Source organism: Bos mutus, chromosome 25 (genome assembly GCF_027580195.1).
Source record: "Bos mutus isolate GX-2022 chromosome 25, NWIPB_WYAK_1.1, whole genome shotgun sequence".
NCBI classification, from domain to species: Eukaryota; Metazoa; Chordata; class Mammalia; order Artiodactyla; family Bovidae; genus Bos; species Bos mutus.
Window position 1 is genome coordinate 15,455,167 of NC_091641.1, and position 10,552 is coordinate 15,465,718.

A 10,552-nucleotide genomic window follows, 5' to 3' on the forward strand; every position below is an offset into this window, starting at 1 on the left:
TCCCTAACTAACTTCAATCACTCACTCTTTTATGCATTCATTCATCTGATATATTATTTATTGGCACCTTCTTGGTGCCAGGCCCTGTGCAAGACACCAGGGATGTAAATGTTAGGAAGACATAGTTCCTGCCCTCAGAAAGTTCAGCCAGGAGTAGAAGAGACAGCCAGGTAAGCAAAGGTGGGCATTGGATGGGCTATGAAAGGTGCTGGGGAGTCCAGAGGATGGAAAATGACTCTACCTTTTGTGGGTGGGGAAGATTTCATACAGGAGGAAGAAGAACCCTTTGAATCAAACTCTTGAAAGACAGTTCACCTGTGCAGAAGAAGGAAAAGTCCAATATAGACAGAGCCAAGGGTGCTACCCTGGTGACTCAGTGGTAAAGAATCCACCTGTCAGTGCAGGAGACATGGGTTCCATCCCTGATCTGGGAAGACCCCACGTGCCAAGGAGTAACTAAGCCTGTGCACCACTACTGAGACTGCTCTAGAGCCCAGGGGCAGCAACTACTGAAGCCCTTGCGCCCAGAGCCTGTGCTTTGCAACAAGAGGAGCCATCGCAATGAGAAGCCTGTACGTCCCAACTGGAGAGAAGTCCTTGCTCACTGAAACTAGAGAAAAGCCTTTGCAGCAATGAAGACCCAGCACAGGCAAAAATAAAATAAACAAAATTGTAGACAGAGCCAAGGATGTGGGCACTTGCCAAGGGCGAATCAAAGAGGAGGTGATGAGGTCAGATGCAGGAGGCTTTGGCCAGGACTCTCAGACTTGATTCTAAGATCACTGGGAAGTCCGTGAAGGGTTTTGAGCAGAGGAGTGCCTTGGCTAGGATTTTGAAAGCAGGCTCTCTGGCAGTAGTGTCCAAAGATCTGAAGTCCTTTTTTAAGAATCCGGTGCATGAGCTGGGGAGGAAAATTGATGGTCCCTCCTACCCTCAATCTTGTTGCTTTTGGTCCACTCAGACCCTTGGAAATTGTTTAAAATTTTATTATTTTTTAATTGGAAGATAATTGTTTTACAATGGTGTGTTGGTTTCTGCCATACCACAGCATGAATCAGTCATAAGTATGTATATATCCCCTCTCTTTTGAGCCTTCTCCCTACCTCACCCCCATCACACCCCTTGAGGTCATCACAGAGCACCAGGCTGAAACTGTTTTAAACTGTCTTCATCCAAGCCTTCACCTCACTTGCTAGAGAGATCAACCCACTTCCTTCCTCTCTGCTTACACCCTACCTTCCATCAGGGTGATGGGGCCACAGCAGGGCTTGGAATAAACGTGTACAGAGAACAGAGGGATTGAGGCTTCCTATCAGGGTGATGGGCAAAGGGACCCAGGAATCGAGAACCAGCTGATCTCAATCTTGGTTTTCCCCACTCTCTGGGCCAGTTGGAGCATCTCAGCTCCTATACTGCCCGCCCCCTTGTTTGCCGCCCTCAACTTCCTGCCCACCAGAGGAAGTGGGGAGAGCCATCAGGTGCAGCAACAGCTATCGGGGCCATGGTGAGTCCTTATGCCCAGGAATCCAGGCATCTCTCCGTCCCCAGCCAGCAGGGTAGCCAGGTCCTGGTCAACCCACAGTAGGCTGACTTCTCCTAGCTTCTGAGGTCAGGTCATACTGGGGGACCCTGCCTGCCACCCCCAGCAGCCTCATATCGTCCACCTTCACCAACAGGACAAGGAGTATGTGGGGTTTGCCGCCCTCCCCAACCAGCTGCATCGCAAGTCTGTCAAGAAGGGGTTTGACTTCACACTCATGGTGGCAGGTCTGAGGGTTTTGGAGAGGGGCCTGGTAGGGTGTCCTCAAGAGACCTTGGCTGTCCCCTCACCTGACCAGCTGGGCTTGACCTGTCCACAGGGGAGTCAGGCCTGGGAAAATCTACCCTCATCAACAGCCTATTTCTCACCAACCTCTATGAGGATCGGCAAATACCAGAAGCCAGTGGTAAGATGCCCCTCTCCCCACCACGCTGCCCATGCCCTCTGACCCCTCTCCTCCCATGTTCCCAGACTGCACACTCTTCCTTTCCTTCTGGGTCTCCCATGACATTCTGGGGAACTCAGGCAGCTCATTGCTTTTCTCTGAGACTCAGTCTCCTCCCCTGAAAAATGGGTGGGGGGCAACTGTGAGTCTGAGAAAGGAAATTAGTCCTGCTTCAGACCCCTCGCCAGCTCCCTGACCTCTCCCCATCCTCATAGCTCGCTTGACGCAAACGCTGACCATCGAGCGCCGGGGCGTGGAGATCGAGGAGGGGGGTATTAAGGTGAAGCTGACTGTGGTGGACACACCTGGCTTTGGGGACTCAGTGGACTGTTCAGACTGGTGAGGAATCGGGGAGAGCCCAGGGCTCAGCTTCCCAATGTGGCTACTCTGTGGAGACCAAGGGGTCGGATTCAGGGCTGGTCTGCCCTGCCCTACTCACGCCCCTGCAACAGCAGGAGCTGTTTCTGGTGGTCTTGGGGCCCAAAACGCCTTGTGATTCCCAACATCTCTCCTGCCAGTTTCCTCTGACATCTTTGGTTGGAGCCAAAGACCCTGCTTCTCACCCCTACAGTCCTGGCTAGCCTTGCCCCTTGCCCTCTACTGTGGTCCGGATCTCTGACTGCCGGCACTCTCCCCACACCCCCAGCTGGCTACCTGTGGTGCGCTTCATCGAGGAGCAGTTTGAGCAGTATCTTCGGGATGAGAGTGGCCTGAACCGGAAGAACATCCAGGATTCCCGTGTCCACTGCTGCCTCTATTTCATCTCACCCTTTGGCCGGGGGTCTGTGGGACACCCTAGGGGGTTGGGACATTTGGGGAGGGGGGGGTGGGTCTCTGTGCCCTGAAACTGAGCCCTGACCAATTTCTGGGTGCAGGCTCCGTCCCCTAGATGTGGCCTTCCTCCGGGCAGTGCACGAGAAGGTAAACATCATCCCAGTCATTGGCAAAGCAGATGCCCTGATGCCAAAGGAAACACAGGCCCTCAAACAGAAGGTATGTGTGGTGGCCTCTGACCTTTGGTCTGCACATGAAGCCAAAAGTCATGACGAAAGCTGAGCTCAGCTTTGACTTCTTTGATCTCGGGGTAGCATTTTCGGAGTGTGATACGTCAGGCTAGACTGGAAGAAAGTTTTTGAGAAAGGTGGGTCATTAGCTGCCTCAGGAAGCCACATCTCTGGAGGCTCAGAACAGAATCCCTGGGCTGGATGCTTGGCTAAGATCTGTCTGAGGGCAGAAGTGTGGACATAACAACCCATGTTATCCGTCTGGCCCCAGGATGCTCACCATGCCCCCATTTCCCCACTTCTTCAGCGCCCTCTCCCACTGTTTCTACTTATGTCTCTCTCTCCTAGTCTTTTGGTATCTGCTCATCTTCAAGACTTTGCAAACATCAGTCTTTTTCCTCTTAGGGGAAGGTCTCAGTTTTTCATCATCTATGTCTCTTTCTCTCATCGTCTGAGATTTTGTTTTCAGTCTTCCTGGATGCCCATCTCTCACCATCTTTGTTTTTCACGCCTTCCTCTCTGTCTCTTTCATCCCGTGTCTGTATCTAGATCTCACTGTCTCTGGTCAGGCAATGTCTTTGTGGCTCACAGTTTCTGTCTGCATCTGTCTCCTCCAAGATCCGGGAACAGTTGAAGGAGGAAGAGATCAATATCTACCAGTTCCCTGAATGTGACTCTGATGAGGATGAAGACTTCAAGAGGCAGGATGCGGAGATGAAGGTACAGAGGCAAAGCAGGACGAGACTGAGAAGCCAGGGGAGGCGGATGTGGAGGTGGGAGCTGAGAAAGGTTTCTGTCCACGGGGCGGGGAGAGGATGGAGATCGTTGACTCCTCCCCTTTAGGAAAGCATCCCTTTTGCCGTCGTCGGTTCCTGCGAAGTAGTGCGGGACGGCGGGCCCCGACCGGTGAGGGGACGCCACTACTCCTGGGGCACTGTAGAGGGTGAGTAAGGCCGGGTACGCGTTCTGAGGCCAGCAGGGAGCCGAGGCCGCCTCCCAGCCAACCGTACCCAACATGTGAAGTTGGGGAAAGTTCTGGTCCCAGGGGTCCTAGGAGCCCAAAGAGGGGTCCTTGGCAGCCGACCCGACCTAAGTTCCCTGACGCTCGCGGGTCCGCCCCCCAGTGGAGAACCCACATCACTGCGATTTCCTGAACCTGCGACGGATGCTCGTGCAGACACACCTGCAGGACCTGAAGGAGGTGACACACGACCTGCTCTACGAGGGCTACCGGGCCCGCTGCCTACAGAGCCTGGCCCGGCCCGGGGCGCGGGATCGAGCCAGCCGGAGGTGAGAGCCAGCGCGGACAGTTAGGTGCTTCCAAGGCCCCACCCTCACTCTCCATGACCTCGACCTTCACCTTCTAGACCTCTCTCTCCCAGGGCCTTTCTTTCCCCATCCCCTTTGCTTACCTCCCTAACCTAAGGATATGGCTCCGCCTCCTAGACTCTCAAACTCCAGATCCTGTCTCGCAGCGGTGACTCAACCAAGGCCCTCGCCTTTGATTCCTTTCCTTCTCTCCCATCCCCTAGTAAGCTTTCCCGCCAAAGCGCCACAGAGATCCCGCTGCCCATGCTGCCTCTGGCAGACACGGAAAAGTTGATTCGCGAGAAAGACGAAGAGGTGAGCTTTCCCCCAGATCAAGACCCCCAAGTCCTCTTCGGAGTCCCTTTCTGGCCTCGCCCGGACCCAATGCCTGCAATCTTGCCCCGCACAGCTTCGCCGCATGCAAGAGATGTTGGAGAAGATGCAGGCCCAGATGCAGCTAAGCCAGGCTCAAGGCGAGCAGTCGGACGCTCTCTGAGGCCCCCATCGGGGTTTTCTTTACCTCGCGTCCGCTTTTGGTTCGTCTCTTGTCCAATCCCTGAGCCCCAGACTGCCAGGCGCCTAATCTCGGAGCCCCAGCCTGTAAGGCCCGCCCTTCTAATGGGCGGGTTCTCAGGTTCTCCCAATCCTGGAATTTGTAGCCCCGCCTTTGGCTCCACCCCAGCTCACTTCTGGAGTGACCTCCTCTTCCAACCCTGAACACCCCCATCCCCTCCCCACTTCTCCCTATCCGTGACTTCAATAAAAAACTGAGTTTCTCTGAGGCCACGCAAATCTTCTGTTTCCCAGCGGGAATAAGTGGCGAGCTTAGCGGGTGGAACCGCTCCACCCAGGCCTCCGGGCCACTATTTATTCATTCATTTGCTGGGCACTCCTTTCGTGCCAGTGTGTCTGCCCAGCCTCCCACCTGAGTCCCACTCGCACAAACGCACTGAAGGCGCCGCGGATAAGAAATGAGACCCTTTCAATTTATTAGGAGTCTGGGTGGGGAGGTCGGACTGGCAGGAAGGTGTTGATTAGCAGAGACCGAAAAGGGCCCGCTCTACTCCTGGTCCTTGGCGTCACCATGCGTGATGACGTAGCAGATGTTCTTGTAGTCTACGTTGCCGCCCACGTCGGGGGGGAAGGCAGCCCACATGTTCTTGATCTGCGGAAAATAGGCAGAGTATCACCAACTGGTTCCTTACGTTCCCCTTCCCCCATCCTTCCGCTTCTCCCAGACCCCTCCTCCACTCACCTCTTCATGGGAGAAGCGGTCACACTGAGTGGTCAGCAGCTCCTCCAGGCTGGAGAGAGGTGATTGATATACAGGAGGTTTGAGATTGGACTTTGTGATTCCTTTCCATGCCCTCCCACCTCATCCCCCTTGCCATTCCCAGTCTCGTCTTGAAAACCAGGGTCACTCTGGATTCCTCATTGGTCTCCCAAACACTCTGGCCTCCCCTTTTGCCCTTCTTCCTGTGTCCCATCGCCCATTTCCACAGTCCTGATTTTTCCCTTATCCCTGTGCTGTGCCGTGCTTAGTCGTGTCCGACTCTTTAAGACCCCATGGACTGTAGCCTGCCAGGTTCCTCTGAAGAGCTTCTCAAGGGATTCTTGAATTCTCGAATACAGGCAAGAATACTGGAATGGGTTACTATGCCCTCCTCCAGGGGTTCTTCCCAACCCAAGGATCAAACCCAGGTCTCCCGCATTGCAGGCAGATTCTTTACTGTCTGAGCCACCCTTATCCCTGGCAGTGCCTATTCTTGGTGGGAATTGAAAGAGGCTTTCTGTGTGGGAGCAGCTGGAGAGTGTCACTTACAATTGCTTCTTGATGGTGCCTTTTCCCTCAGGGTCTAAGACCTTGAAGGCTCCAGTGATCACATCCTCAGGGTCGGCACCTAGAGGGGGTCAGAGGGCACATGTAGCTGAAAGGTTGCTAAGGGGTCAGTCCCTGAAAGTTCTGAGAAGAGGCAGCTGAGGGGTTGGACCAAGGACACGTCATACTTCATTCACCTTTGAGCTTCTCCCCAAACATGTTCAGGAAGACAGTGAAGTTGATGGGCCCACTGGCTTCCTTCATCATGGCGTCTAGCTCCTCATTCTTCACATTAAGACGCCCTGGAACAGGGTTGGGAAAGCAGGGGCTGGAGTGGGGTCTTGCGGCCAGAGAATAATGCTTCCTATAAATTCAGATCATCCCATCCATTTTTTTTTTTTTTTTTATCCCATCCAATTTTATCCTGGATAGACTGAGTCCCAAGGTGGCCTGGCAGGACTGGGACCCACAGCTGCTGAACTCCCAGGACTCTGCAGCCTTGAATCTTTCCAGGTAGAGGAGGCAGCTCACCCATGGCTGCAAAAGTGTCCCGCAGGTCTTCCTTGTCAATAATGCCATCCCGGTTCTGGTCAATTACTGTGAAGGCCTGTGGAGGGCAGAGGCAAGGAGAGATTAGGTCTCCCGTGGCTGAGTTTCAGCATCCTTATTCCAGGCAGATCAGATTCTGAGATTCTGGTTGCCAGCCAGAGGTCCTCTTACACTCCAAGCAGGGAGGGGAGTAAGGAATCTAAGCCCTTCTCCTTCCCCCAAACAGGTGCACATTCCAGGGAGGGGTGGGGGAGGGGCAGCAAGGGGTGCCTTTGGTCAGCCTTCAGTCTCCCTTCTGCCCACACTTACCTCCTTGAACTCCTGGATTTGGGTCTGATCAAACATGGAGAAGACACTGGAGCTTCCGCCCTCTGCCGCTGCCCTTCTCTTGGCCTTCTTGGGTGCCTGAAAGGTGAGGGTTGGGCAGAGGGGTTCGTGGACCCATCCTTACTCCTCTGAAGGCAGTGGATTCTTTGAGTTCATTCTTCTAAAGCAACTCTTCTGGCTCTAGGCTTCCCCTTCCTTACGACTCTTTGCTGAGGGGACTTGTTTCAGTTTGATTGTCAGATTTCTATCTGAAGCCCTCAAGTACCCATCCTTCCACCCTACCCAACAACTGAAATGTTTCTTGCCTTCTGAGTGCCCTGAGCCTGGCTCCTCTGAGTCCTAGACTTGCTGTGTGTCCCTGATCCACTTATTCACCTTGTCTGAAACTCTACCTTCTCATTTATAAAATGGGAGTGGGAATCCTGGCCTGGCTGGTTCCAGGGGATTTAGGAAGGTGGAGGAGTGTGCTTTCAGAGGGACTAGGCTCCTGAGAGTGGAGTGTCTGGGCAGATTATCCTTGGTTGGGTCCTTTAGGGCATCATTCTATATATTCCCCATTAACGATACCAAGAAAGGGAAGATTCATCTTTTTTCCTCTTGCCAGACTTGGAACCAGCTCCTTTCTTTCAAGGGGTGAGGCTTCCCTGAGGTCTGAGAGATCTGAGCTTGGGCTGGGGGATTTTCACTCACCATGTCTTAGGTCTCCTGTGGGCAAGGCAGTGGCTCTGGCTGGAAGGGAGCAGAGAGTCCGTCTGGAGCACTCCCTCTGGAGTTATATAGTCCTGCCCCAGGGAGCCCTTAACATACCACTGTAACCTTAGCCCTGTGGGTGCCCACCCCAGATACCAAAATAGCCCAGCTCAGGGCCTCTCCTTTCTTGGAGGGCCAGCAGCAGCTGGAGCCTAGGGAGGGACAAAGGAGGGAGGGTGTCTTGGGCTGCATGTCTCACTAGGACCTGAGCAGGAAGGGATGTTCTTACTCCCCAAAGGAGGCTGGAATGTGCCAGATTTCAGAGAGGGCCCAGGCTGAGACACAGGACTAGGAGAGAGAGGAACCAGGCTCCTGCATCCCTGCAAGGTTTAAACCCAGTAAATTTATTAAGCATCAATGGTGTACCAGGCACTGGACCATACTTCAGTCTCCCTTCTCCCCATATTCACCTCTTTGAACTCCTGGATCTGGGTCTGATCAAACATGGAGGCATTGGAGAAGGGAGGCTGAAGGCTGACCAAAGACACCCCTTGCTGTCCCTCCAAGTGCACCACGTGGGTGCACTTGGACAAACACAGTCCTCCTCCATTGTGGAGTTCACAGTCAAGAGTATGTATGTGTCTGGGTAGTGACGGAGGTTAAAAGTGGGAGAGAGCTATCTGGGGAAGCTGAAGGATCAGGAAGTCTTCTACATCCCCTTCAAGGAGAGAGGGGAGTCTGTGAGGGAAGATGTGGGGCATGGAATCACTAAGTATGAAGAGACTAGACAGCCTGGAGCAGAGAGTCTCCTCTGTGACATTGGGTTTTGTGTTCCAACTCTCTGGGCCCTGGTTTCCGGCTCTGTAAAATGGGAAGGTAATTCCCAGGCCAAAGAACTTGTGGATGTGAACATATTGGGAAACAATTAGTGATGTATGATCATTATAATTTCTTTTCTTTTTTTTGGTAGCACTGCACAATTTGTGGGATCTTAGTTCCCTGACTAGGGATTGAACTTGGGCCTTCGGCAGTGAAAGCCTGGAGTCCTAACCACTGGACATCCAGGGAATTCTTACAATCATTACGATTAATATTCAGGCCCTGCCTTGGTAGAACTTACAGTCTAGCTGTGGAGAGAGGGTTAATGCAGAAAATGACGCACCAGTTGGAATATAGAAGTAGAGGGCATAGCAGGCCTGTGTAGGAGTACTGAAGTGACCTTATGAAGGCCGCTGGAAGTGTCAGGTAGAAGTGGAGGAACAGGCATGCTAAGTGGAGGGCAAGGATGGACAAAGCCCTGGAAAAATCAAAGATCAGAAGTGTTCAGCTCGCCAGAGTTGGGATGGGGCTTGAGCAGAGGATACAAGGGCCTGGACACCAGAGATTGGAGGGTCTTCAATGCCAGACTGAGGGCTGAGACCTTGAGAGCCTTGAAAAGTTTTGAAACAGGAGAAGGACATGGTCTAGTGTGAGTCTATAATCACTTTTTTGGATATGGATGTAAAAGTTGGAACTCAAGAGGAAGGGAGTCAAAGACACCAAGAGAGAAGCGAATTAATCACCTCCACCTTGGTGGCTGGATGGCCAATGGCTTCTCTCTCCAATCTGGGCAAGAACCAGCTTGGTTGACTGTGAGATTTTGAGGTCCCCTCTCCCAACCCTCTGGGCCTCAGAGCCTGTCCATTCCATACAGTGGAGGTCTGGGGAAATAGTGGCTGAGGAAGCCCCAGAAGGTTCAAGGTTGGCAAGGACACCTGTGTCTCCTCCTCCTCCTGCTCCCTTTAGGACCTGATGTCCTGAAGAAGTTGCCTCCGCCCTACTCCCTCCTCCAGACTCATGCCAATGCCTCTAAGACAGTTTCTTTTCTGGGCACTGAGGTCGAACCACCTGTTGTCTCTAAGAAGGGAGAAGGAGCCACCCTAAACTTAGCAGCTGCCCTTGGCCTCCTGCACTGGCCCCTCCCTGCCTCAGTTGACAGCTGCCTCACCTTATAAGGTTACCATGGGGGTCCAGGCACAGGGAAGAGCCCACTTCTTACTGGGTTGTGGGAGGGGAGGAGAACTCAATAGAGGGGAATGGAGGAAGTGCTTAGGAAGCTTGGGCCTAATGCAAAGTGGGGAGTTTGAAGAGAATGAGATCAAGAACGGCAGATCTCAGACACTGGAGTTCACAGGATCTGAGTCTGAGCTGGGGAAAGGAGCCTCAGAGAACTCAGAGACCAAGGAACTGGGAAACTGAGAGCTAGCTAGGCCTGACTGAAATTTCAGGATGGTGGATTTTGCACAGAAATTGGAGCCCTTCTGGGGATGAATCCTGAATCCTGGGCCCCAGGGAGATGGAGCCCAGAGAGAGGAGGGGCTGGTAAAATCTGGGCTTTGTGTTTGTGGTCTAGGGTAGCCTGGGGTGGGGTACGGGGGGAGTAGGGGGATTATGAGATTAGGGTCTGGTTTCCTAGCAGAGAAGGAGGAGCACAGAACTGTGTATCAATGAGGAGAGAGGAGTCCAGAGGGTTTGTTCTGCATCCTCCAAAGAATAAGAACAGAGATATGGGAGTTCATCGTAGTGGGAATCCATGATTTGGGGTCTGGGATCCCCACTAGAATGGAGGGGGCACTCGGAGGATGAGTTCTGAGGAACTGGAGCCTGGATTCTGGGAGGAGCTCAGATAGATGGATCTGAGGACAGGGACCTAGGGGTTGGGATACCCGCAGGAAATGGTGGATCCAGAAGGATGAGTCACTTACAGGATTTGGGGGCTCTTGTTATAGTCACCTGGGGTTTGTAGCGGACTGGGATAAGAATTAGAGACAGAGTGAAGGGCAAGAGTACTTGATCAGAGAGCACCTAATCAAGTGCCCCGTGGTGGGTTT

At 53.1% G+C, this 10,552-nt stretch overlaps 2 protein-coding genes across 2 annotated transcripts; one reads left to right on the top strand and one right to left on the bottom strand.

The window, feature by feature from the left end:
• The first annotated feature begins 889 nt into the window (after positions 1-889).
• On the top strand, positions 890-5,013 carry SEPTIN1 (septin 1). Its single transcript, XM_005888812.2, has 11 exons — positions 890-1,504; positions 1,677-1,767; positions 1,860-1,946; positions 2,201-2,324; positions 2,632-2,766; positions 2,861-2,978; positions 3,608-3,709; positions 3,833-3,932; positions 4,114-4,279; positions 4,522-4,612; positions 4,707-5,013. The coding sequence occupies exons 1-11, from the start codon at positions 1,502-1,504 to the stop codon at positions 4,791-4,793; spliced, it is 1,104 nt and encodes a 367-aa protein (XP_005888874.1). The 5' UTR covers positions 890-1,501; the 3' UTR covers positions 4,794-5,013.
• Positions 5,014-5,262: 249 nt separating this feature from the next.
• MYL11 (myosin light chain 11) lies at positions 5,263-7,752 on the bottom strand. Its single transcript, XM_005888813.3, has 7 exons — positions 7,683-7,752; positions 6,975-7,070; positions 6,648-6,723; positions 6,314-6,418; positions 6,120-6,198; positions 5,553-5,601; positions 5,263-5,462 (listed from the first exon to the last, which is right to left on the bottom strand). Exons 1-7 carry the CDS (start codon positions 7,683-7,685, stop codon positions 5,358-5,360), a joined length of 513 nt encoding a protein of 170 aa, XP_005888875.1. The 5' UTR covers positions 7,686-7,752; the 3' UTR covers positions 5,263-5,357.
• Positions 7,753-10,552: the final 2,800 nt, after the last annotated feature.